The sequence below is a fragment of the Schistocerca gregaria genome, chromosome 9, assembly GCF_023897955.1.
Source record: "Schistocerca gregaria isolate iqSchGreg1 chromosome 9, iqSchGreg1.2, whole genome shotgun sequence".
In the NCBI taxonomy this organism is placed as follows: Eukaryota; Metazoa; Arthropoda; class Insecta; order Orthoptera; family Acrididae; genus Schistocerca; species Schistocerca gregaria.
In genome coordinates this window covers 185,558,516-185,582,269 of record NC_064928.1, presented here as the reverse complement: position 1 = coordinate 185,582,269, position 23,754 = coordinate 185,558,516, and the positions used below count along the sequence as shown (strand labels likewise).

At 42.2% G+C, this 23,754-nt stretch overlaps 1 protein-coding gene across 2 annotated transcripts in view; it reads left to right on the top strand.

Moving 5' to 3' along the window:
* The window catches only part of LOC126291773 (trichohyalin-like), a 214,171-nt gene that overhangs the window by 147,077 nt on the left and 43,340 nt on the right, over positions 1 to 23,754 (top strand). For both annotated transcript variants that reach the window (XM_049985462.1, XM_049985461.1), the window contains exons 13-14: positions 11,862 to 12,043; positions 21,754 to 21,819. In XM_049985462.1, coding sequence (XP_049841419.1) covers positions 11,862 to 12,043; positions 21,754 to 21,819 — 248 coding nt within the window. The remainder of the gene's footprint in view (positions 1 to 11,861; positions 12,044 to 21,753; positions 21,820 to 23,754) is intronic.

The window sequence follows — 23,754 nt, the reverse complement described above, 5'->3', positions numbered from 1 at the left end:
ACATTGGAACAACCGAAATAAAATGTTCGAACGTACCTACGTTCTGTATTTTAATTTTAAAAATCTACCTATTACCAACTGTTCGTCTAAAATTGGGAGCCATATGTTTGTGACTATTACAGCGCCATCTATCACAAAGCGAAAAAAGTGTCCAACTTAAACATTCATTTTTGTACGTACTACACGAATATGAAATAAAAATGGGGGTTGCTATTTAAAAAAAGGCAGTCGATATCCGTTTGACCTATGGCAGCGCCATCTAGCGGGCTAACCATAGCGCCATCTGGTTTCCCCCTTCACGCTAGACGAGTTTCGTTCTTTGTAGTTTTTTCGTTTGACGCTTATTTCGTGAGATATTTGGCCCTGTCACGAACAATGGACCACCCTGTATACATACATTAAGACGCGCCGGCGCCTATATAACGTCGTTGGATGATGTTTCCAGACATGGCTGTCTATGTATACTTGATCTACTAACTCACTTCTACAACCTGTAGAAGTGTGTAACATGAGCTGTGAAACAACCAGTATAAATAAGTTTGTAGGGAACACTCAGAGCGCGACTTCTACTCTTCTTGTTTCTTCTTTTTTTAGTCAATGATGAATTAGTGGTAATCCAGTATCATTAAGGCAGACATCAGTTCAGCCCTTTGATAACCTCTCTGTGAACGGGCCTACAAACCGTACAGGAAGATTCGATCCATCACGCGTCGTTGTGCTGAAGGTGAGGCCGTATCTGGGACACTTTGGCCACAGCCCCGACTTAAAGCTGGGTGTGAGTCAATTTTTCGTCTCAGCCTTATCTGTGCGGCAGGCCTGTGTACTGTTTGACCAAGTGGAGTGAGTCAGTACGTTCGGATCGCGTTTATCTCGCTGTCGTGACAAGAATAACTAACCTTTAAGTGAGACGAAACGTGCTGACGTGCAACACTGAACAGACTAATCTTATTTCTCGTTAATTCTATAAGTCAGAGATGATATTCTTCGAAAGCTCCAATAGCAAAATCATAGCTTCAAAAGAAAGCAGATTATCGCACAAGTTAATTTTTCCTAGGAAAATTAAAAGTGTTGCATCGTTAGTAGCCCTTGCTAGAATGATTTGTGCTCTCTTATTGTAGTTGTGGTCATAGGTCTGACGACTGTTTTGAGGCAGCTGTCCACGCTACTTTGTCCTGTGCAAGCCTCTTCATCTCTCTGTCACTACTGCAAAGCGCATCCACTTGCACCTGCTCACTCTGTTCGTGCCTACGCGTCCGCCTGTAATTTTTACTCACCACATCTCCCTCGATTACGAAATTGACGATTGCTTGTCGCCTCACAATGTGTCCTACCAACCAATCCCCTCTTCTAGGCAGCTTCCACCCCAAATTCCTTTTCATCTACCCAGTACCTCCTCATTAGCTACGTGATGAAACCAACCTTCTATTCTCTTCGTGTCTGATCCGCTTATCATCCAGGTTGCAGCTCTGTACAGGACTGCAATCCAGACAAATGCCTTCAGAATGGGCTTTCTATATTTAAATCTGTATTCAGTGTTCATAAATGGCAGTTTTTGAGAAACGTTTTACTCGCTCTCGTCTGCCTTAATTTTATATCTTGCTCCTAAATGATGCTAAACCGCCATTATGCAAGAGTTACACCTCGTTCGTGGTAGACAAGTCGTCTCGTTTCGATGAAGGTGGCACATATATTCGAGGTTCACATGGCTCCCCCTGTCGGAGATTCGAGTCCTCCCTCGGGCATGACAATGTGTTTTGTCCTCAGCGTAAGTCAGATTAAGTAGTGTGTAAGCCCAGGGACCGATGACCTCAGCAGTCTGGTCCCATAGGAACTTACCACCAATTTACAAATTTTCCATATATTCGAAAGCTCGAGTTTCAGTTTTTCTACTCAAATTCGTCATTATATTTTAAAACCGTGCGTCCGCAAATTCTCTCCACTGCTGCAAGCCTCGTGCATCTCGCCTTACGCGGCGCGTAAGATTGGTAGCACATTCATGCCTCGCCTGCGTGTAGTGAGAACGCTTACTATTGCAGAGAGAGCGTTTTCTTAGAGAAAGAGGTTTTCCGTGCAGGAGGCAACTTTACCGAGCATGTGAGGCAACAATTTAGATTCCGTTTCCACCCTTCGGGGTGTCCACACTGTGACACTGTCCGTGATTTAATTCGCAAATTCCAGACAACAGGTGCAGTTCATGATGCACCACGAACTGGTAGGCCGACAATTTGAACAGAACGAAAGCTTAACTACATTTCGGAATCGTGTTGCGGAGTTCAACAAGACCTTTGAGGAGATTACCACAAGACTTACAGGCTGTCGTAGGTTCAAAAATGGTTCTAATGGCTCTGAGCACTATGGGACTTAACATCTATTGTCTTCAGTCCCCTAGAACTTAGAACTACTTAAACATAACTAAGCTAAGGACAGCACACAACACCCAGTCATCACGAGGCAGAGAAAATCCCTGACCCCGCCGGGAATCGAACCCGGGAACCCGGGCGTGGGAAGTGAGAACGCTACCGCACGACCACGAGATGCGGGCAGGCTGTCGTAGGACAGTACATAAGACCGTAACCAGAGACCTGGGAATGTATCTGCATAAAATTACTTCTGTGCAACGATTATATTGTATGGACCGTGCGAAACCAAGTACATATTGTGAGCAGTGTGAACGATTTATTAGCCGACATGGAGTTCATGTGTTACATAGAACCCTTTTCACTGATGAGGCTTGGTATCACATATCTGGCTACATAAATTCACAAAATCGACGGATTTGGTTATCAGAGAATCCACATGCCTTCAGAAAAACGTAGTCGTATGCAGAAAAAACTGGAGTGTAAATTGCGATAAATCCAGCGCGATTTATAGGGCCGATTTTTTAGATGTTACTGTAACTTCTGATACTTCTGGTTCCCAGATAATTTATCCATTTACTGCCCTGCTGAATGAAAATGAGGCCAATCATTCATTTTTGCGACAAAACAACGTTACTGGTCATACGGCACACCAATCCTTACGACTTTTAAATGAAATCTTTGGCGACAGAGAAATTACGAAAAGTCTCTGGCCCCCTGTGCTCACCGGATCTGTGTCTGTCCGCCTGTTTCCTTACGGATGGGCCTACGACATTTGGGTATGAAAGTAATCCACAGACAATCGATGAACTGGAGAGAACGATAATTGATTATCTGCATTCGATTACATGTGAAACATTGATATAGGTGTTTGCAAATAAATGTAAACATGTTAAACTATCCCTTCAAGAAATACACTACTAGCTATTAAAATTGCTACACCACGAAGACGACGTGCTACAGACGCCAAATTTAACCAACAGGAAGAAGATGCTGTGATATGCAAATCATTAGCTTTTCAGAGCATTCACACGAGGTTGGCGCCGGTAGCGACACCTACAACGTGTTGACATGAGGAAAGTTTCCAACCGGTTTCTCATACAAAAACAGCAGTTGACGGGCGTTGCCAGGTGAAACGTTGTTGTGATGCCTCGTGTAAGGAGGAGAAATATGTATCATCACGTTTCCGACTTTGATAAAAGTCGGATTGTAGCCTATCGCCATTGCGGTTTATCGTATCACGACATTGCTACTCGCGTTGGTCGAGATCCAATGACTGTTATCCGAATATGGAATCGGTGGGTTCAGGAGGGTAATACGGAACGCCGTGCTGTAACCCAACGGCCTCGTATCACTAGCAGTCGAGATGACAGGCATCTTATCCGCATGGCTGTAACGGATCGTGCAGCCACGTCTCTAGATCCCTGAGTCAACAGATGGGGACGTATGCAAGACAACAACCATCTCCACGAACAGTTCGACGTCGTTTGCAGCAACACGGACTATCAGCTCGAAGACCGTGGCTGTGGTTACCCTTGACACTGCATCACAGACAGGAGCACCTGCGATGATGTACTAAACAACGAACCTGGGTGCACGAATGGCAAAACGTCATTTTTTCGGATGAATCCAGGTTCTGTTTACAGATCATGATGGTCGCATCCGTGTTAGGCGGAATCGCGGTGAACGCACATTGGAAGTGTGTATTCGTCATCGCCATACTGGCGTATCACCCGGCGTGACGGTATGGGGTGCCATCGGTTACATGTCTCGGTCACCTCTTGTTCGCATTGACAGCACTTTGAACAGCGGACGCTACATTTCAGATGTGTTACGAGCCATGGCTTTACACTCCATTCGATCCCTGCGAAACCCTACATTTCAGAAGAACAATGCACGACCGCCTGTTGCAGGTCATGTACGGGCCATTCTGAATACAGAAAATGTTCAACTGCTTCCCTGGTCAGCACATTCTCCAGATCTCTCACCAATTTAAAACGTCTGGTGAATGGTGGCCGAGTAACTGGCTCGTCACAATACGCCAGTCACTACTCTTGATGAACTGTGGTATCGTGTTGAAGCTGCATGGGCAGCTGTACCTGTACACTCCATCCAAGCTCTGTTCGACTCAATGGCCAGGCGTATCAAGGACGTTATTACGGCCAGAGGTGGTTGATCTGGGTACTGATTTCTCAGGATCTGTGCACCCAAATTGCGTGAAAATATAATCACATGTCAGCTCTAGTATAATATATTTGTCCAATGAATACCCGTTTATCATCTGCGTTTCTTCTTGGTGTAGAACTTTTAATGGCAGGTAGTTTATATATCTGTTCCTATAAGAAATTTTTGGCACATCCCAGAGCAATGCTGGCCACTAGATTTCCATTTGTAGGAAAACAACTGATTTTCTTTTCCGTAATCAACATGAGTACGCACAGGAAAAAAATTCGTAAAATCTCTAAACTCAGATACAGGGCTGGCAAAAGCTTTCTTCAGAACAAAAGTTATTATTGATACATTTCTGTAATGAATTACATGGAACTTTAACATTACAATTGTGGTTAAATCAGTTGTGGCAATTAATATATATGCGCGCGGCAACAAAGAACTTTTTTTTTTACCACATCGCTCAGTGACCGCCATCGTTCTGCACTACCTGCCCAACACAAGTCAACCGCTGCACTGCCCTGTCTGAACTCCAGAACTCAAGTGCTCTGTGCGAGCTACAAAACACGACAGCTCTCTGCGAGCTACTAAAGTCGACTTACTGCCAACACTGCTCTGACCTGCGAATCTATTAAAGCATAGACATTCCATATCGCAGGCAGCGTGTGGGCAGTTCATCGAAATTACATCTAGTCGAGTGCGCTGACGAATATTAATGAACCCCTTACACACTGGGCTAAGTATTGCGCCACCTTGCTCGGTACATCTGTTGGTGCCGATGTCATTAGCGATTTACACATATTAAAAGAAACTAATGTGAGTAAAATAATTAAAATTCTTGTCACACGATCCGGATGAAACCTATGTACATGAACCCTATTTAGAAATAGCTGCTAAGCAAATTTTCACTGTCGTTAAAAAGACGCACTATGTGCAATTCAGAACCTGTAAGAGATTTCCTTCCACCATATATATGACATACACTATGTGATCAAAAGTATCCGGACACCCCCCAAAAAAAATTTCATATTAGGTGCATTGTGCTGCCACATACTGCCAGGTACTCCATATTAGCGACCTCAGTAGTCATTAGACATCGTGAGAGAGCAGAATGGGGTGCTCTACGGAATTCACAGACTTCGAAAGTGGTCAGTTGATTTGGTGTCACTTGTGTCATAACGTCTGTACATGAGATTTCCACACTCCTAAACATCCCTAAGTCCACTGTTTCCGATGTGAAAGTGAACTGGAAACGTGAAGGGACACGTACAGCACAAAAGCGTACTGGCCGACCTCGTCTGTTGACTGACACAGACTGCCGACAGCTGAAGAGGGTTGTAATGTGTAATAGGCAGACATCTATCCCGACCGTGACGGAGGAATTGAAAACTGCATCATGATCCACTGCAAGTACTATGACAGTTAGGTGGAAGATGAGGAAACTTGGATATCATTGTCGAGTGGGTGCTCATAAGCCACAAATCACGCCGGTAAATGCCAAACGACGCTTCGCTTGGTGTAAAGAGCGTAAACATTGGACGATTGAACAATGGAAAACCGTTGTATGGAGTGACGAATCACGGTACACAATGTGGCGATCAGATGGCAGGGTATGGGTATGGCGAATGGTCGGTGAACATCATCTCCCAACGTGTGTAGTGCCAACAGTAAAATACGGAGGCGGTGGTTTTATGGTGTGGTCATGTTTTTCATAGAGGGGGCATTCACTCCTTGTTATTTTGAGTGGCACTATCACAGAACATGAGTACATTGATGTTTTAAGCTCCTTCTTGCTTCCCACAGTTGAAAAGCATTTCGCGGATGGCAATTGCATCTTTCAACACGATCGAGCACCTGTTCATAATGCACGGCCTGTGACGGAGTAGTTACACGACAATAACATCCTTGTAATGGACTGGCCTGCACGGAGTCCTGACCTGAATCCCACAGAACACCTCTGGAATGTTTTGACTCCGATTTCGTGACAGGCCTCACCGACCGACATGGATACCTCTCCTCAGTGCAGCACTCCGTGAACAATGGGCTGCCATTCCCCAAGACACCTTCCAGCACCTGATTGGATTTATGCGTGCGAGAGTTGTAGCTGTCATCAAGGCTAAAGGTGGGCCAACACCATACTGAATTCGAGCATTACGGAGGCGGTGGGCGCCACGAACTTGTAAGTCATTTACAGACAGGTGTCCAGATACTTTTGATCGCATAGTGTATGAAGGCATGTAGATCTAAGAGGGTGACAGTGTTAAATTTCGCATTACAACTCGATAATAAATTCAGTTGGGAATGATATACCACAGAATTGCTTAAGCGGCTAAACATGTCCGTATTTGCAGTATGTCAGATGTAGGAGATATAAATATAAAAAAAACATTGCATACTTTGCTTACTTTCAGTATATTATGTCATATGGGGTCATATTCTAGGGTAACTTATCAAACCGAGCAAATGTTTTTAGCGTGCAAAACCGTGTGATGAGGATAATTTGTGGTGTATTCATAAATTTGTGGAGAACTGTACAAGCAACAGTCGCTCGGGAAAACACGAAACAAATAACACCAAAGTTGACTATACTGATTTCAGTGTCGCACTAAGCCACCGTAAGCAAACATTTGGCGCAGTAATCCAGTTACGTCACCTATCCTTGTCAGATAAGTGATTTCTCAGACCAATTCGAAAATTTCGAAAGACATATTTGATCATATTCAAAATTATTATTGTTATGTAAATATGACCCTGCGTCATCGATTTATTAGCACCGGTCAAACATTTAACTGAGACATTAAGCTGAGACTTTCCGGTGGGTATCTATGATTAATACTGTGTATTCAGTATCATGAAGCTTGTCGAATAGGATCTCGATCATATCCCATGCATTACGTCTCTTTATTGTAATGGACTCCAGATCAATGGATGACAGATCTGTTAGTGGATAGGCCCTGATTTCGATCGTAAATGGCAGCGGGCGCATTTTCATTTCGCGAAAGGTCAGAAACGCGTATTATTCATGAAATGGAGATGCCTTTGGCGTAGACGACCCTGTATCGAACTATGGCCGTTCTGTCTTGGTTTTGTTATGCAGCATCGTGACCGGCACACTTACGTATCAGTACAAGAGAAATAAATATCTAAGGTTTGTTTCTCAACAATTTAAATACGAGATTTCTTGCTCTAGATTTTTGTGCAAAATGGTCAAAACCTTAAGGGTCATGATCAAGGATGGAATCTAACTCTCTGGCCAAATTATGGTGCGCACTTTCATGAACACAATGGATACACTCCTTCAAAAGACGTTTGTTGGTCTTATGGCTGGAGTAGAAGTGAACTACCACTCGTTTGAACATTGCGACACTATAAACTGCCACACAAAAATATCAGAACAACCCTGTATTGCTGTATAAAGCCTCCTAAGGTTTCAGACGCTACTGTTGGCAGCTCATTACTCATGAAATACGAAAAGCAACATTCTACAAGGAGCTGCACAGCTATTGTATTATTAGACTGTAATGGGGAACACATGTATATCCTCCAGAGCCCCACAAACAGGTGGCAGAACACAAGAGTCCAAGAGTATCTCTTTCTCTGGTCTGCAAGAGAGCTCTATGATTGGCCAATCAGCTGTAAGTGCTTCCTTGTATTTATTTTATAAAGAATCAGTAATTTAATAACTTTTCCACTGCCATCTCATACTGGTGCTAAGCAATGCAACAGTGGTATTTTTACCCACTGTGATACTAACCCATGTACTTCTTATTAAATATCCTCACCTGACCCAGATATAGACCACCAGTGGCCGTTCTGCTCTGCTCTTTACTACAATTGCAGCAGCAGAAAGGACAGCAAATTTTACTTATAGTGCGTGTAAGCAGTAGGTGTAGGTCATCTGGGAGTGTATAGGTTGCTGAGTTAACCACACAGAGCTGCGACATCAGGCAGAAACAACATACCTAACCAATCTGCCATCAACCCCTGAAAAGAAATTTTTAGTGAGTGGGAGTAGGGGAGAGCAAGCTCACCGCCGACCGTTGTGGCCGAGCGGTTCTAGGCGCTTCAGTCTGGAACCGAGCGACCGCAACGGTCGCCGGTTCGAATCCTGCTTCGGGCATGGATGTGTGTGATGTCCTTAGGTTAGTTAGGTTTAAAAAATGGTTCAAATGGCTCTGAGCACTATGGGACTTAACTTCTGAGGTCATCAGTCCCCTAGAACCTAGAACTACTTAAACCTAACTAACCTACGGACTTCACACACATCCATGCCCGAAGCAGGATTCGAACCTGCGACAGTAGCGGTTGCGTGGTTCAAGACTGTAGCGCCTAGAACCGCTCGGCTGCAGTTAGTTTTAAGTAGTTCTAGGTTCTAGGGGACTGATGACCTCAGATGTTATGTCCCATAGGGCACAGAGCCGTTTGAACCATTTTTGAGCAAGCTCGCCAGAGCAACAGCCAAAACACCTGTGAGGGAAGTCTTGCAATGTCTTGTTGAAATGCAATTTCCTTAGTGGCCACACCTGAAACTTAGTGTCCGCATCTCTTGGTCTAGCGGCTAGCGTTGCTGCCTCTGGATCACGGGGTCCCGGGTTCGATTCCCGGCCAGGTTGGGGATATTCTCTGCCCGAGGACTGGGTGTTTGTGTTGTCCTCGTCATTTCATCATCATCATCATCATTCGTGACAGTGGCTAGACTGGATTGCAAGAAAACTGGACTGTGTAAAGACTGGGACTTTGTAAGGGCGCTGATGACTGCGCAGTTTGACCAAACATCATCATCATCAGGGTAATAGCTCTGGGAATGAAAGGAATGCATGCATTGAGAAGCACTGGAGGGTTGCTCCATCCAACTCTACTCAATAGGGAATGAGCTGGGAAGTTTACTGCTGAGAAGCATAGGAGAGTTGCTCCAGCCTAGTCTACTCAATAGAGAATGAGAAAGGAACGCTAGGACAGCTAGCGAGGAGCACCAATAATCTACAACCCTCCCCACATACACACAAACATACATAGATATATGCATTGTGGACAGAAATTTAACACCAAGACATGCACATTACTCCTCCTCAATCACAAACTCTGCGATCGCTGAAATGGGAATTCACCCCAGTCTGCTATTTCTTTGCTTTTTTAAACAAAGACGTATTGTTACTAACCTAATCTCTGCAGTTATTTTAAACATAGCACGTGTAGAGTTAAACTTAGAACAATGGGTGTGGGTACAGTGGTAATGAAAAACATCCTATAATGAATGTCATTACACATAGACATGTAAAGACAGCTTTTTAAAGTTCAAAGTAATGAGTTACAAGATTTTGAAGACCACCAATAATAATTATAAAATCCCGAGTATACTCGTGAACTGAACTTCGACTAAAATATCCTGAAACTTGAAGTATTGTTTAGTTTCTGTGTAGCTAAGAAGTCTACTCATGTATTTCAACTTTGCGGCTGGTCCCGCCGGAGGTTCGAGTCCTCCCTCGGGCATGCGTGTGTGTGTTTGTCCCTAGGATAGTTTAAGTTAAATAGTGTGTACGCTTAGGGGCTGATGACCTTAGCAGTTCCATGAGATTTCACACACATTTGAACATTTTTGAACATGTGTTTCACAATGGTTTCCTGTGAACATAAATCTTGGAGGAGCTGCCTGGAGTACAGGGATGTATTTGTCTCGTACATCTTGCGAGCACTTGCCGCTCAGCTGACGAACTGTCGTCACTTTCAGCTCTAATGAAGTAACATCACATTCGTATTCACTTCCTGAGCCTCTAAATTCAGTGCCAAGCTCAGGATCACTGTCACCATCCTTTCTTGAAAGTACTGATTAAACAACAGTACAAAAGGGTATCTGGAGGCGTGCGTTTTGTTGGCGAGTATCCAAACCTGCACATAGTAAAAAAGTGGCAACCACCTCAACCAAAACACGACAGCTGCACTAAAAATGTAGTACCAGATGCTCTCTAGCGGCCAAAAGCGTAACTATCAGTGCTAAAAAGGAGATAAGCGGAGTTTCATTTGTTTGAAAATGTTTTCTTATGTTGCCCGAGTGTACATAAGATTTTAAGTTCCTCTCAAATGAAGAAAAACGTGTTTTAAGTTACGGCATTAATCACTTCGGTGTATGAAATTACAAGCATGAACCGTGAACCATCGTTTTTCAGAAAATCATTAAGTGGTTCTCTGCAATTGGGCTCTCATTAAACTTTTACAAAACACAGTACATACAGTTCCACATAGTAAATGGAATGACACCATTAATAAATATAAACTTCGATCAGAAATCGGTAGATAACGTATAATATTCAAAATTTCTAAGCGTAGGCATTGATGAGGGGTTCAACTGGAAAAAACACACTGAAGATCTGCTGAAACGTTTGAGTTCAGCTACTTATGCTATAAGTGTCATTACAAATTTTGGCGATATACATCTCAGTAAATTAGCTTACCACGCCTATTTTCATTCTCTGCTTTCATATGACATAATATTCTGGGGTAACTCATGATTGAGTAAAATAGTATTCATTGCACAAAAGCCTGTAATCAGAATATTTGCTGGACCTCATCCAAGATCATCCTTCAGACACTTATTTGAAGAGCTAGGTATCTTCACTGTAGCCTCACGATATACGTATTCCCCTATGAAATTTGTTATTAACAATGCAAACGAATTCAAAAGTAATAGCAGTGTACATGGCTACAACACTAGGAGAAAGGATGATCTTCACCACTCAAGGTTAAATCTAACTTTGGCTCAGAAGGGGGTGAATTATACTGCCACAAAAGTCTTTGTTCACTTACCTAATAACATCAAAAATCTGACAGATAGCATTTAAAAGGAAATTAAAAGATTTTCTTAATGGCAACTCCTTCTACTCATTAGATGAATTTTTGGGTATAGTATGTGGGTAATTTCCCCAACCCCCACAAAAAAGTGTCATGTAATATTTTGTGTAATGTAGTATCTTGTACAGACACCTTTTATTAACCTGACACATTCCACACCATTACGAAGTGTCATAGTCATGATCTGTGGAACAAGAACTAATCTCTAATTGAACGTAAGGCTCCCTGGTCCTAATGGCGAAGGATGAGAAGGACATCAGACATTTTTATGTGGTCTATCAGACCCCATCATAGGCACAACTTTTTTTAAGTGTTGACTATATTGTTAAATGAGGTGTGCTCATTAGCTGTAGTACCGTTTGAGTATCTACAAACAGAAGTGCAGTCGTTGTTAAATTGCAGATACTCTCGACTTGGTTGATATATTACCTCAGACATTAGTCAATATGACAAACTTGCAAACATGCAGTGGTGCCATTATGGTTGCAGACTCGGAGGCGGTGGTTCGCGAGGCAGTGAGTGTGGAGTGCGGCCGTGTGCTGGCGACGCTGTCACGGCACGAACAGGAGGCGCGCGACCGCCTGGAGCTGGTGTGTCAGGAGCTGATCAAGGGCCAGCTGGACAGGCTGGGCAGCTGCTGCGACCGCGGGCTGCAGGAGATCAGGGAGGCGGTGAGTCACCCGCAGCTGCTGTCTGACCCACATGACCCACACCCCGCACCCTGCACCCTGCCCGACCACTCTGTACAGTGTGGGCCCGTGCACTTGCTGTCCCCCTACTCTCACTGACGTCTCCATTCAGCTGGGCCGACAGCAGATATGACAGGTGGTGTGTCACTTGCGGCTGTTCATCTGCTGTCTCAGTCTCTGTCCACCACCTCCATTCAGTGGGAGCTGCAGAAGATAAGGGATATGATGTGTCACTCACAGTTGCTCATGCACTGTCTCATATTTTGCCCATACCCTCCATTCATTTGGGCCTTCAGCAGATATGAACGTGAGTATATAATCCACAGCTGTTCACCTGCTGTCGATTTCCTCCATTCAGTGGAGTCAGCAGGACATATGCTAGGTGTCTGTCACCCATAGCAGCACACCTGTTGCCACATACTGTGCTGATGCCCTTCATGCAGTGTGCTCGCTGTTGTTGAGGCACTAGGTAGCATATTGATGTCACATGGAGTGGCTTTTAGAGGCCAGGAGCGATGGTGGTAGGGTGAAGGTGACTAATTTGGCCCAGTGAGCTCTCTTGCCTGCCTGTGGTATAGCTCTTTAGAACCAGTGAGCTAGTCTCCAAATTGACTAGTATGCTAAGACAGAGATTCGTTCTTGAGAAAGAGAACATGCCAAGGTGCAGCATATTTGAAACATAACAGACTGTATATAACATATTGGAAAACTGTATCATAATTTTTACTCTCTAGGAGAAGTCCCCAGCAGTGGCATCGATTTTTTGAAACCATGTATATAGTGATGTAGGTTAAGGTCCGAGGTATCACACCCTACAGCTATTCATCCTGGTGGGCAATCGTTTTCAAATAATCAACGAAAAAGGTTTTGGAATTTTTCATGATGCTCAATAGCTTTAAAAATGTAGTGTTGTATAGAACTGATTGTACAATGCAATGGATAGGGTAAAGCTCTCACATGCTGTAAGTTATGCATTCAAATCTTGTCAGATGCTTTAATTTTTTTTTATTTTTAAATCTCTATCAAAATTACTTTGATCATTATCTTTATTCAGTTAATTTTTTAAATGTATTTTCTTATTTGAGTTCCTTTATCACATTATATTAATCATCATATCATTATCTTTATTCAGTTAATTTTTTAAATGTATTTTCTTATTTGAGTTCCTTTATCACATTATATTAATCATCATATCAATTTTTCCCTTTGCTCTCATTTTTCTAGCAATCATTCTTTTTCCTCTTGGAATCTTTGTTATGTGACGTTATTTAACTTTATGTATTAATTTCGATTTCATTTCTTTTCTTTATCATCCTATATTTTCATCCTTGATAAGACATTCATTATTTCTACACCTCATTTAATTTGAATTTCGTTTTACTTTTAATTCCTTCTTCCATTTAAATCTTCATCTAAGTTGTTTTGTCCATAGTGCAATATGAATTTATGTTTAAAATGTTTGTGTGACTATTATGTTCCAAAAAAATGCATATCTTGCAACAGAAAATACATTTTTGACACCACTGCACTGTGAATATAGCGATATTATTTCGCCTTGTGTTTTTTAAATAACAGATCTGCCTTTTCAAGTACTTAAACTTTATAGTAGGTAAATAAATGTAATTAAATGCACATTCGCAAAGATTCTGAGTGGAAAAAGAATGGTGTGAAGAAAAAATATAATACTTCATATGGTGAGTAAAAGCTGTGACAAAGAAACAGAAGAAAGCTTACACTTAAACCAATTAATCGAATAAAAATAATGATCAAAGCCATTTTGACGTAGATTTAAAAATAAAAAAATTAAAGCACCTGAAGAGATTCGATCCCACAACATTCTGCATGTAAAATGCTCACCCTAGCCGTTATGCTACGCAAATAGTGTTTACAATGCTACGTTTTCAAAGCTGTGGGAGTCACGTTAAATACCAAGATCATTTTTCGTGAATTACTCGCAAACGAAGGTCCAGAAGAGTGAATGGCTTCAGGGTATGGATCTTATCCTGCATAACCATAGAGATAGTTTCAGAAAATCGATCCCACTGCTGAGAACCTCTCCTTGTCAGATGACAACTCTTGTTTCGAAAAATGAAAAAACAGCAGGACAGTTGCTTAATCCACAATCTTTTATTGTATACACAACCTGTTTCGGAACACTTTAAGTTCCATCATCTGGGGCAAAAATTATAATCACTTAATCATTCTGAGGTCAATCCTCACCCATAATGTTGTCATGGACCCATTGATGTGAGGATGATATCTGAATAATTAAGTTATTTTATTTTTTAAACCGGATCATTGAACTTTAAGTTTCGCAAAACCGTTCATGAACACAATAAAAGCTTGTGGATTAAGCAACTGCTCTGAGGTTCCTTCATTTTTCAAAGTCCACTTATACAGTTTCGGCTGCCCCACAAGAAGAATTCTCCTTTTGGCTATACTCTTTCTATTTGCTTTGGGATATTATGGGTGTTTGATCAATTTTTTGTTTCATTATCTCACATCTATGCTGAGTATTTGAAAGAAAATGTTCTTCATTAACCAACTGGCGCTAAATGTTAAATAGTATATTTTCATCAGCCTGTTTTCGCCATCATTTCGTGAACTTTTCTTATTGAACCTTTTTTTCTTACTTTTTCTTATTGTAAATGTACGTTTTACACAGTTCTGATTACCGTGAGTCTTATTTCCTACGACCACATAAAACCATACACAGGTTCACATCCATACCGCATGTTGCACTGTGGTACACAGAAACAATACTTTTGGACAAATATTTAACATTAAAAGACTGTCACAAAGAGAGTCAGAAGAGTGATTAAGACATTCAACTCATATTTAGGAGGACTGGGGTTCAAATTACATCTGTCTATCAGCATTGAGATATTTCTGGTGTTTTACCATGGTATATAAAACAGGTCAGGACACCGCTGTATAAGCAACTAAAGAACCATACCACATGTTATAAAAGAACACAGAATCTATAGGACATGTAGCAGGTTACACAATCTCTAAATTTAATGTGGACTCAATACGACATGCTTTCAATAGTTTCTGCAACGAAACTCTGTCTCGAAATCTGGCAGCAAACTCGAATAAATTGTGATCATATTCACAACGTGCAAATACAAGGAGACAATCTGTTCTTTGACTGTGTGATAGCAATGGTAATGTTACCAACGGCTGCATCTTCAAAGCATAGTCAGTAATCATAGTTTTGTGTAATGATCCCATGAAAGATGCAGTAATAATTCGAATAAATAACAACTATTAACAAGAGAAATTTACCGTAGATATCATTAGTGTATCGAAGCAACTTAAGTCACTTAATGGAGGAAAGTCATCCAGTACGAACTATATATCAGCAACGTCCTTTCAGAGTATGAACGTGAAAAACATCCATTTATAGCAATTACACGCAGCAGCTCTTTCGATCGAACATGGGTGTCTAAAAACTAGAAAACTTGTGACGTCTCAAAATTACACTAGATAGGAAACAGAACTAATCCGCTGCGTTATAAGTCCATCTCATTGCCGCCTATTGGCGGTATGATTTTAGAATTCATACTGTGCTCTAACATTATGAAACACATAGATGACAATAATCTATTTATTCATAAGCAGCTTGCTTCTACTCCCGAACAGCGCGTGGGAAAAATGCAAACTTAAATCATGCTATGCAAACTCTGATTTATCTTGTTTTAACAGAATGGTCATTTCTCTCCATATGGTAGCATTCAGCAACATATTTTGCTATTGGGGGAGGAATGTTGGTGGCTGTAATTTGGAGAACTAGCTGCAACGAAGAACGCCTTTAGGTTAATGACTGTCACCCCATCTCTCCTCTATACAAAACGAGCTGCCCTTCTTTGCGCATTTCCGATTCTCTGCATCAATACGGTCTGCTAAGGATCCCATACTGCATACCAGTATTCCTAAAGAGGGTGGAGGAACCCAGTGTGTGCAGCGCCTTCACCAGACCTGTTGAACGTTCCAAGTGTTCTGTCAGTAAAACATAGCCATTGATTCGTCTTGCCCACAACATTAGCTGTGTTATTGTTTCAATTCAAGTCCATTGTAAATCTTTAGTATTTAACCGAATAGTCAGCCTTTATGTTCGTGTGATTTAGCATGCAACCGAATGTAATTGAATTTTTTAGTGCGCTACTGGCCATTAAAATTGTTACGCCACGAAGATGACGTGCTACAGACGCGAAACTAAACCGACAGGAAGAAGATGTGATATGCAAATGATTAGCTTTTCAGAGCATTCACACAAGGTTGGCGCAGGTGGCGACACCAACAACTTGCTGACATGAGGAAAGTTTTCAACCGATTTATCATACACAAACAGCAATTGACCAGCGTTTCCTGGTGAAACGTTGTTGTGATGCCTCGTGTAAGGAGGAGAAATGCTTGCCATCACTTTGCCGACTTTGATAAAGGTCACATTGTTGCCTATGGAGATTGCGGTTTATCGTATCGCGACATTGCTGCTCGCGTTGGTCGAGATCCAATGACTGTTAGCAGAAAATGGAGTCGGTGGGTTCAGGAGGGTAGTACATTCTCCAGATCTCTCACCAATTGAAAATGTCTGGTCAATGGTGGCCGAGCAACTGGCTCGTCAAAATAAGTCAATCACTACTCTTGATGAACTGTGGTATCGTGCTGAAGTTGCATGGGTAGCTGTACCTGTACACGCCATCCAAGCTGTGTTTGACTCAATACCCAGGCGTATCAAGGCCGTTATTACGGCCAGAGGTGGTTGTACTGGGTACTGATTTCTCAGGATGTATGCACCCAAATTTCGTGAAAATGTAATCACATGTTAGTTCTAGTATAATATATTTGTCCAAAGATTACCCTTTATCATCTGTATTTCTTCTTGGTGTATCAATTTTAATGGCCTGTAGTGTATTTGGGGATGAGACCTCACATTTTTATTATTTAGTATTAATTCCTACTTTTTGCGCCATGCAAATACGTGGTATTAATCATGTTGCACTTTTTTTGATCTTCTGAAGACTTTACTAGGTTGTCAAGGACAGCGTCATCCGAAAACTATCTAACGGGGCCACTTATAATGTATTCTGTAATCGCTTATATAGATTAGGAACAACATAGGGGCTAGAACGTTTCCCTAGAAACGCTAGTGTAAGGTGTCAGTTGATCATCTGACATACTTCTGAGATTCTACGAGATTGGAATCTGTTGATCTACTGAGAGAACCGAAGACTCCGTATGCGAACATGTGAAATAAAAACCAAATTCGTGCAGAGTCATGTAATGACTATCTGAATTGAGCAGGGATGGCCCAATTCAACATGAAACATGGGTACCACAACTCAATAGAAATATTGGTAAAGGTTGCCATAAAGCTACTGTATGAAACTAAAGATCATTACAACAGGCTGATTCATTGCTAGATGCATTAATGCAAGTCTAGTCAAGGGAGTAAATAATGAAACTAATTACAAAAGAACAGAAGGATGCAAAAACACGTACGAAAGATCTTCACTCTGGTGGGTGGGTTTGAGATAGAATGATATAGAAACTTAAGTACACGAACATCGGCAATGATTGCTGAGAAAACTGATAACCTAACGATAACCTAACGAAAAGACGCAGACAAATAAGAAAGAGCACCAGTTATCTCGCCTAGGTGCATGTGGAGTGCAGCTAACTGACTGTGAATCAGTTCAGCAGAACGAAATTTTGAACTGAACCAACTAACTTCCCAGTCCCCTCATCATGACGCATGCAAATGCACCCCATGCTTGACAGTCTGCTGATACCCAAGGATGGACGCAGTAGTGTCTGAGGATTTTAAGTTCATCCCCCCTACCAGCGATCAGTCCTGAATTGAAGACATCTTCTTCTGCCGTACTAATGTTTACTGCAGCATGTCCTCAGATAATAAATCAGATAGCCGAAGCCTAATGCAAAATACAAATAAGCTATCTAGTGACAAAATTACAAATACTTCATCCACACACAATTCACAGTGTACACTAACAACAGAGGAAGACAAATGCCGGTATGTACCGCAGGGCACAGGCAAAAACCCCAAACAACACAAGAACAGCGTAATTGAATATAAGGATCTTGAGAGTCGCTTATCTGCAAGTAGTTTAGGAAATAGGGAAATTTTTCAGACTCCCTTTGCAGCTAGTGATACGTCTTAGTCAACTGGAAGGGAAAAAGTATGTTACCAGACAACGGAGCAGATAGACAGAATGAAACCTCGGACAGAGAACCTGCCAACCGTCCACCGTGAGCTCTGTAGACCCTTAGATCAAACATGCGCACGAAGATGTGAGGGTTTAAACATAGATTAAGTTTATAAAGGTTTCGTGAGGACGCATGGGCGCGTTTATTGCGATCTTAAAGAGACAACACCTAAGTAATATGCCTTCACTATATACCTTCCGCTGTGAAGATCTTATAACTAATCTGCAGTGGAAGCACTGTGATTGGAGTGGAACTGCGTAGACTTCTGAAAGAAGTACGGGCAGGTATAATCTACCTGTATCTCCAAGAGTGGCGGAAACATCCAGGGATTCCAAACATCTCATAACAATTGCTGGGACCCAAAATGCCAAGGATGCGATTGTAATAGCGAATTTAAATTACACAGTCACAAAAATAGCACAGCTATGTTCTGAACATGTAGCCACATTTGAAATTACACTTGGATGAGACTCGTGCATTATCACATCCGTGTGTGGGCAGTATTCACATGACACTTTTGCTGAGCATCTAAGAGATATATCACAACTTTCTAGGCACAAAAGATTACTCATACTTAGTGACTTCAATGCACCGTCGACTCTATGGCACGCAGACAGAGCAGACAATAGCGGAGAAATAGTATTTGACACAATAAATGAATACAGCCTCTTTGTTCTATCAGGGCAGACACCTACATACTGCATCAACGCCGGAGGATCCAGCAATATAAAAATCTCGCTAGCAAATGCGGTGTCCATAATATATATCAACAAATACGAAGTACCAGAAAATGCGACATTCCTCGTGCCATAATAACCACAGCTCATCAAGGCGCTGTTGGTCCAGATTATGCCACTCCTCAACGGTGATTCTGCGTAGATCCCTCAGGGTCTGTCACGTCGTCCATAAACAGCCCTTTTCAATCTATCTCAGGTACGTTCGATTGGGTTCATGTCTGGAGTACATGCTGGCCGCTCTCGTCGAGCGATGTCGTTATCCTGAAGGAAGTCATTCACAAGATGTGCACGCTGGGGCCGCCAATTGTCGTCCATGAAGACGAATGCATCGCCAATATGCTTCCGATATGGTTGCACTATCGTTCGGTGGATGGCATTCACGGATCGTACAGCTGATACGGCGCCTTCCATGACCACCAGCGACGTACGACGTCCCCACATAACGCCACTCCAAAACATCAGGTAACTTCCACCTTGCTGCTCTCGCTGGACAGTGTGTCTAAGGCGTTCAGACTGACCGGGTTGCCTCCAAACACTTCTCCGATGATTGTCTGGCTGAAGGCATATGCGACACTCGTCGGTGAAGAGAACGCGGTGCCAATCCTGAGCGGTCCATTCGCATGTTCCTGGGCCCATCTGTACCGCGCTGGATGTTATCCTGGTTGCAGAGATGGATCTCGCCATGGAGGCTGGGAGTGAAGTTGCGCATCATGCAGCCTATTGCGCACAGTGTGAGTCGTAACACGACGTCCTGTGGCTGCTGGTGTTGCGAACAATAATCCGTAGGTAGGGGTCATCCATTGCAGCAGTAGCCCTTTGGCGGCCTGAGCGAGGCTTGTCATCAACAGTTCCTGTCTCTCTATGCCTTCTCCATGTCGGAACAACAACCGGCCAGAGTGGTCGAGCGGTTCTAGGCGCTGCAGTCTGGAACCGCGCGGCCGTTACGGTCGCGGGTTCGAATCCTGCCTCGGGCATTGATGTGTGTGATGTCCTTAGGTTAGTTAGGTTTAAGTAGTTCTAAGTTCTAGGGGACTGATGACCTCAGAAGTTAAGTCCCATAGTGCTCAGAGTCATTTGAACCGTTTGAACCATCCGAACAACATCGCTTTGGTTCACTCCGAGATCCTTGGACATTTCCCTTGTTGAGATCCCTTCCTAGCACGAAGTAACAATGCGGACGCGATCGAACCGCGGTATTGACCGTCTAGGTATGGTTGAACTACAGAGAACACGTGCCATGTACCCCCTTCCTGGTGCAATGACTGGAACTGATCAGCTGTCGGACCACCTTCGTATAATAGGCGCTGCTCATGCAGGGATGTTTAGATCTTTGGGTGGGTTTAGCGAACAGTCAAAGGGACTGTGTCTGTGATACAATATCCACAGTCAACGTCTATCTTGAGGAGTTCTGGGAACTGGGGGATACAAAACCTTTTTTGATGTGTGTACTTTCATCATTACGTTACATGTTCATCATACCTATCGAATTCCTGAATAGACACCAATGGTGATACACATCTACATACATCACTCATGAAGTAAACATTGAGACAAAATTTTTATAGTTCTTTAAAATGATCGTAAACATAAACAATTTTTTACATTTTTGTTAACAGTAGAGAAATCTTCCACATTAAAAACAAAACCTATGTTTTCAAATACAGTATTCTGTTGTGTATATTGTGCATTGGCAGCTGACATGGTTAAGCTTTACGAAGAGACTGTCCTTTAATAAAAATACTACCAGTTCTGGAGAATTAGTTGTGTATTTGTAAGTTGGCTTTTAGGTTTTTATGTTGGTAATGCGACGCAGTGCTCTGTATGAAAATAGCTGACTGCGCTGTGTGCAGTCTGTGGCTGGTTGGACTCATTGTTGGAATATTCGCTATTGTAGTGTTGGGCAGTTGGATGTGAACAGCGCGTAGCGTCGGGCAGTTAGAGGTGAGCCACCAGTAGTGGTGGATGTAGGGAGAGAGATGCCAGAGTTTTGAGAGGGGAATATCTAGACGAGTATCCGTCAGAAAAATGATATTTGTCACGCTGGATGTCATGAAATGATATATAAAATGACTTTTGAACTCTATTAAGGTAAACACATTGTTTGTTCTCTATCAAAATCTTTAACTATGCATATCGGTAGTTAGTGCCTTCAGTAGTTGAATATTTTATTTAGCTGGCAGTATTGGCGCTCGCTGTATTGCAGTAGTTCGAGTAACGAATATTTTTGTGAAGTAAGTGATTCGTGAGAGGTATAGGTTACTGTTAGTCAGGGCCATTCTGTTGTAGGGATTATTGAAAGTCAGATTCCGTTGCGCCAAAAAAAAAAAAAAAAAAAGTGTGTGTGTGTGTCAGTTTAGTGATGATCAGAATAAATAAAGAGAAAACAGTCTGAGTACGTTGAGTTTTGCTCAGCTCTTTGGAGATCAAATAACGTAAGAGTTTTTCCAGCACTGTCATTCTTTACATTCAAAGGAGAAGTTTCATATTCTGAGACCTCAAGCGTCAGGGACCCGTATACCAACGTCGCAGCACGCCTCTTGGCACTCAGCTACCTGAGGATGGATTAATCCTCCCCAATTGGTTTCATTATTAACGAAAGACTACACAGTTTTGTTTATGTTTCTGACACTGGAGGTACCATCGTAAGAAGTCGAGAAATGTAGAGTGATGGCTTGTTATACTGATGGTATTTCTGATTTTTGTTTTTGTTTCTTGTTTTTCCAGATCGAGAAGGCAACGGATCAGATTAACTCAGGAATTCGAGTTTCTGCTGACAGTGCAGTCCACAAGGTAAGCCCCCTTTACACTATCAGTGGCAAATGAATCCCCATGTTTGGTCTTCATTCGTCAGTAGTAGGGATGTAGAAAATCGAGCTGTTAAGAATGATACCAGTATTGTACTTCTGAATAACTGGTATTTCCCGGTATTTTATTGGTTTCGGTTACAACAGATGTTTTTTATTATTTGCTAAGCACCGTGTAAAGGAATCAAAATATCAATTAACGACAGAAGTAGTGTTAAAAGTTTTGATTTTTAGCTAAATCTTTTTTAAAAACGAGTAATTTTTTCGTAAGATTTCCATTGCTTTAAAATATTAAATTATAACAGAAAATAGGATAAGCGACCAGTGCTATTTTAATAACAATGCCGACGGTAACGAGTAACAATACTGTTACGTCATTGCTGAGACGTTACGGTAACAGTTAGCCCCTTTTCACAGTGGGACGGTCGCCAGTGACGGTCACCGGTGACTGTGGTGAACACCCCTGGATCACCGGTGTCCCAACACCGCAGGTATTGCCAACTGATTAGTTAGTGAAATGGACTCGAGCGAGGAGGAACTTTTGTTGGTACTTCTAAGCAGGAGGAGGAGAATGAGGTCAAAACGTTTATTACACGTACATCCACTGCTACATGATCGGATGGAGAAAGGATTGTTTTATACTCTTTATGTCGTTTGAGGATACATTAAGTATTCAGGGATTGAAGGACATGTCACCTCGTTTAATTGCTAGAAATATTACGTGAACGTTAATGTGGTTAGGCCTCATTGTTCATCTGGCATAGTGTTTGTGATGTGCATTATGCAATTATTATTATGTTAACTGTAAGAAGTCACATTATTGTATTCACTGAACCGATTGGAACTTACAATTAAAATGCCTGCAAAATGTTATTTGGAAAGAAAACAAGCCTCTCCGACCACAAATGTGCAGATTCCCAAAACCGCAACTCTTACCGATCTGCCGGCTGCTGTGACCGAGCGGTTCTAGGCGCTTCAGTCCGGAATCGCGCTGCTGCTACGGTCGCAGGTTCGAATCCTGCCTCGGAAATGGACGTGTGTGATGTCCTTAGATTAGCTAGGTTTAAGTAGTTGTAAGTCTAGGGGACTGATGACCTCTGATGTGTGATGACCATAGTGCTTAAAGCCATTTGAACCATCTTATCGATCTGCTGAACATTTTGACGTAGTGGTTTTATCTGGAGATACAGATTCTCTCACAGCTTAATAAAATCACATGTCGGATGCCCTGTAACATAACGCTTAGGAAAATATACATTGTAGGATCCATTATTAAAACTTGCTAGCAAAGCAGCAGCAGCCAGAAGCTTGACAGCGACTACTGCCCCCTTTATGGACGTACAACAGGTTCTTGATAAGGCATGGCATGCGAGACTGCTTCACGAAATGCCAAGTTACAACTTCCCTTCTGAAATAGTACTATTAATATCTAGCTTCATTGGAAATAGAAAAGTACAAGTACGAATCAAAAGTCATCTTGCTTCACATTCAAAGCGGGAGTCCCCCAGGGTGCCGCCATCCCTCCATTGTTATATACGATATACGCTGCTGACATCCCAATACCTTGGTGGCGCAATGAAGACATAGCTCTGTATGCTGATGGCACCACTTACTGGTGTCACGCTCCCACTAGCGATGTAGTCAGTGAACAAGCCAACAACTACATCAGCAAACATGAAACCTGCCTCACTAAATGGAAAATCAGATCTAATTCAACCAAAAGTCAACTTATTATGTTCAGGCGTAGAAATATTACTAACTGCCAACAACAGAACTCCCACAAACTCATCATTCGACTTTAGGAACAAGAAATTACTCCACAATCAAATATTAAATATCTCGGAATCTATCTAGATGAACTCTTAAACTGGCACAAAAACACATCGTAAATAATTAAACAAGCTGAAAGGCGACGTAACTT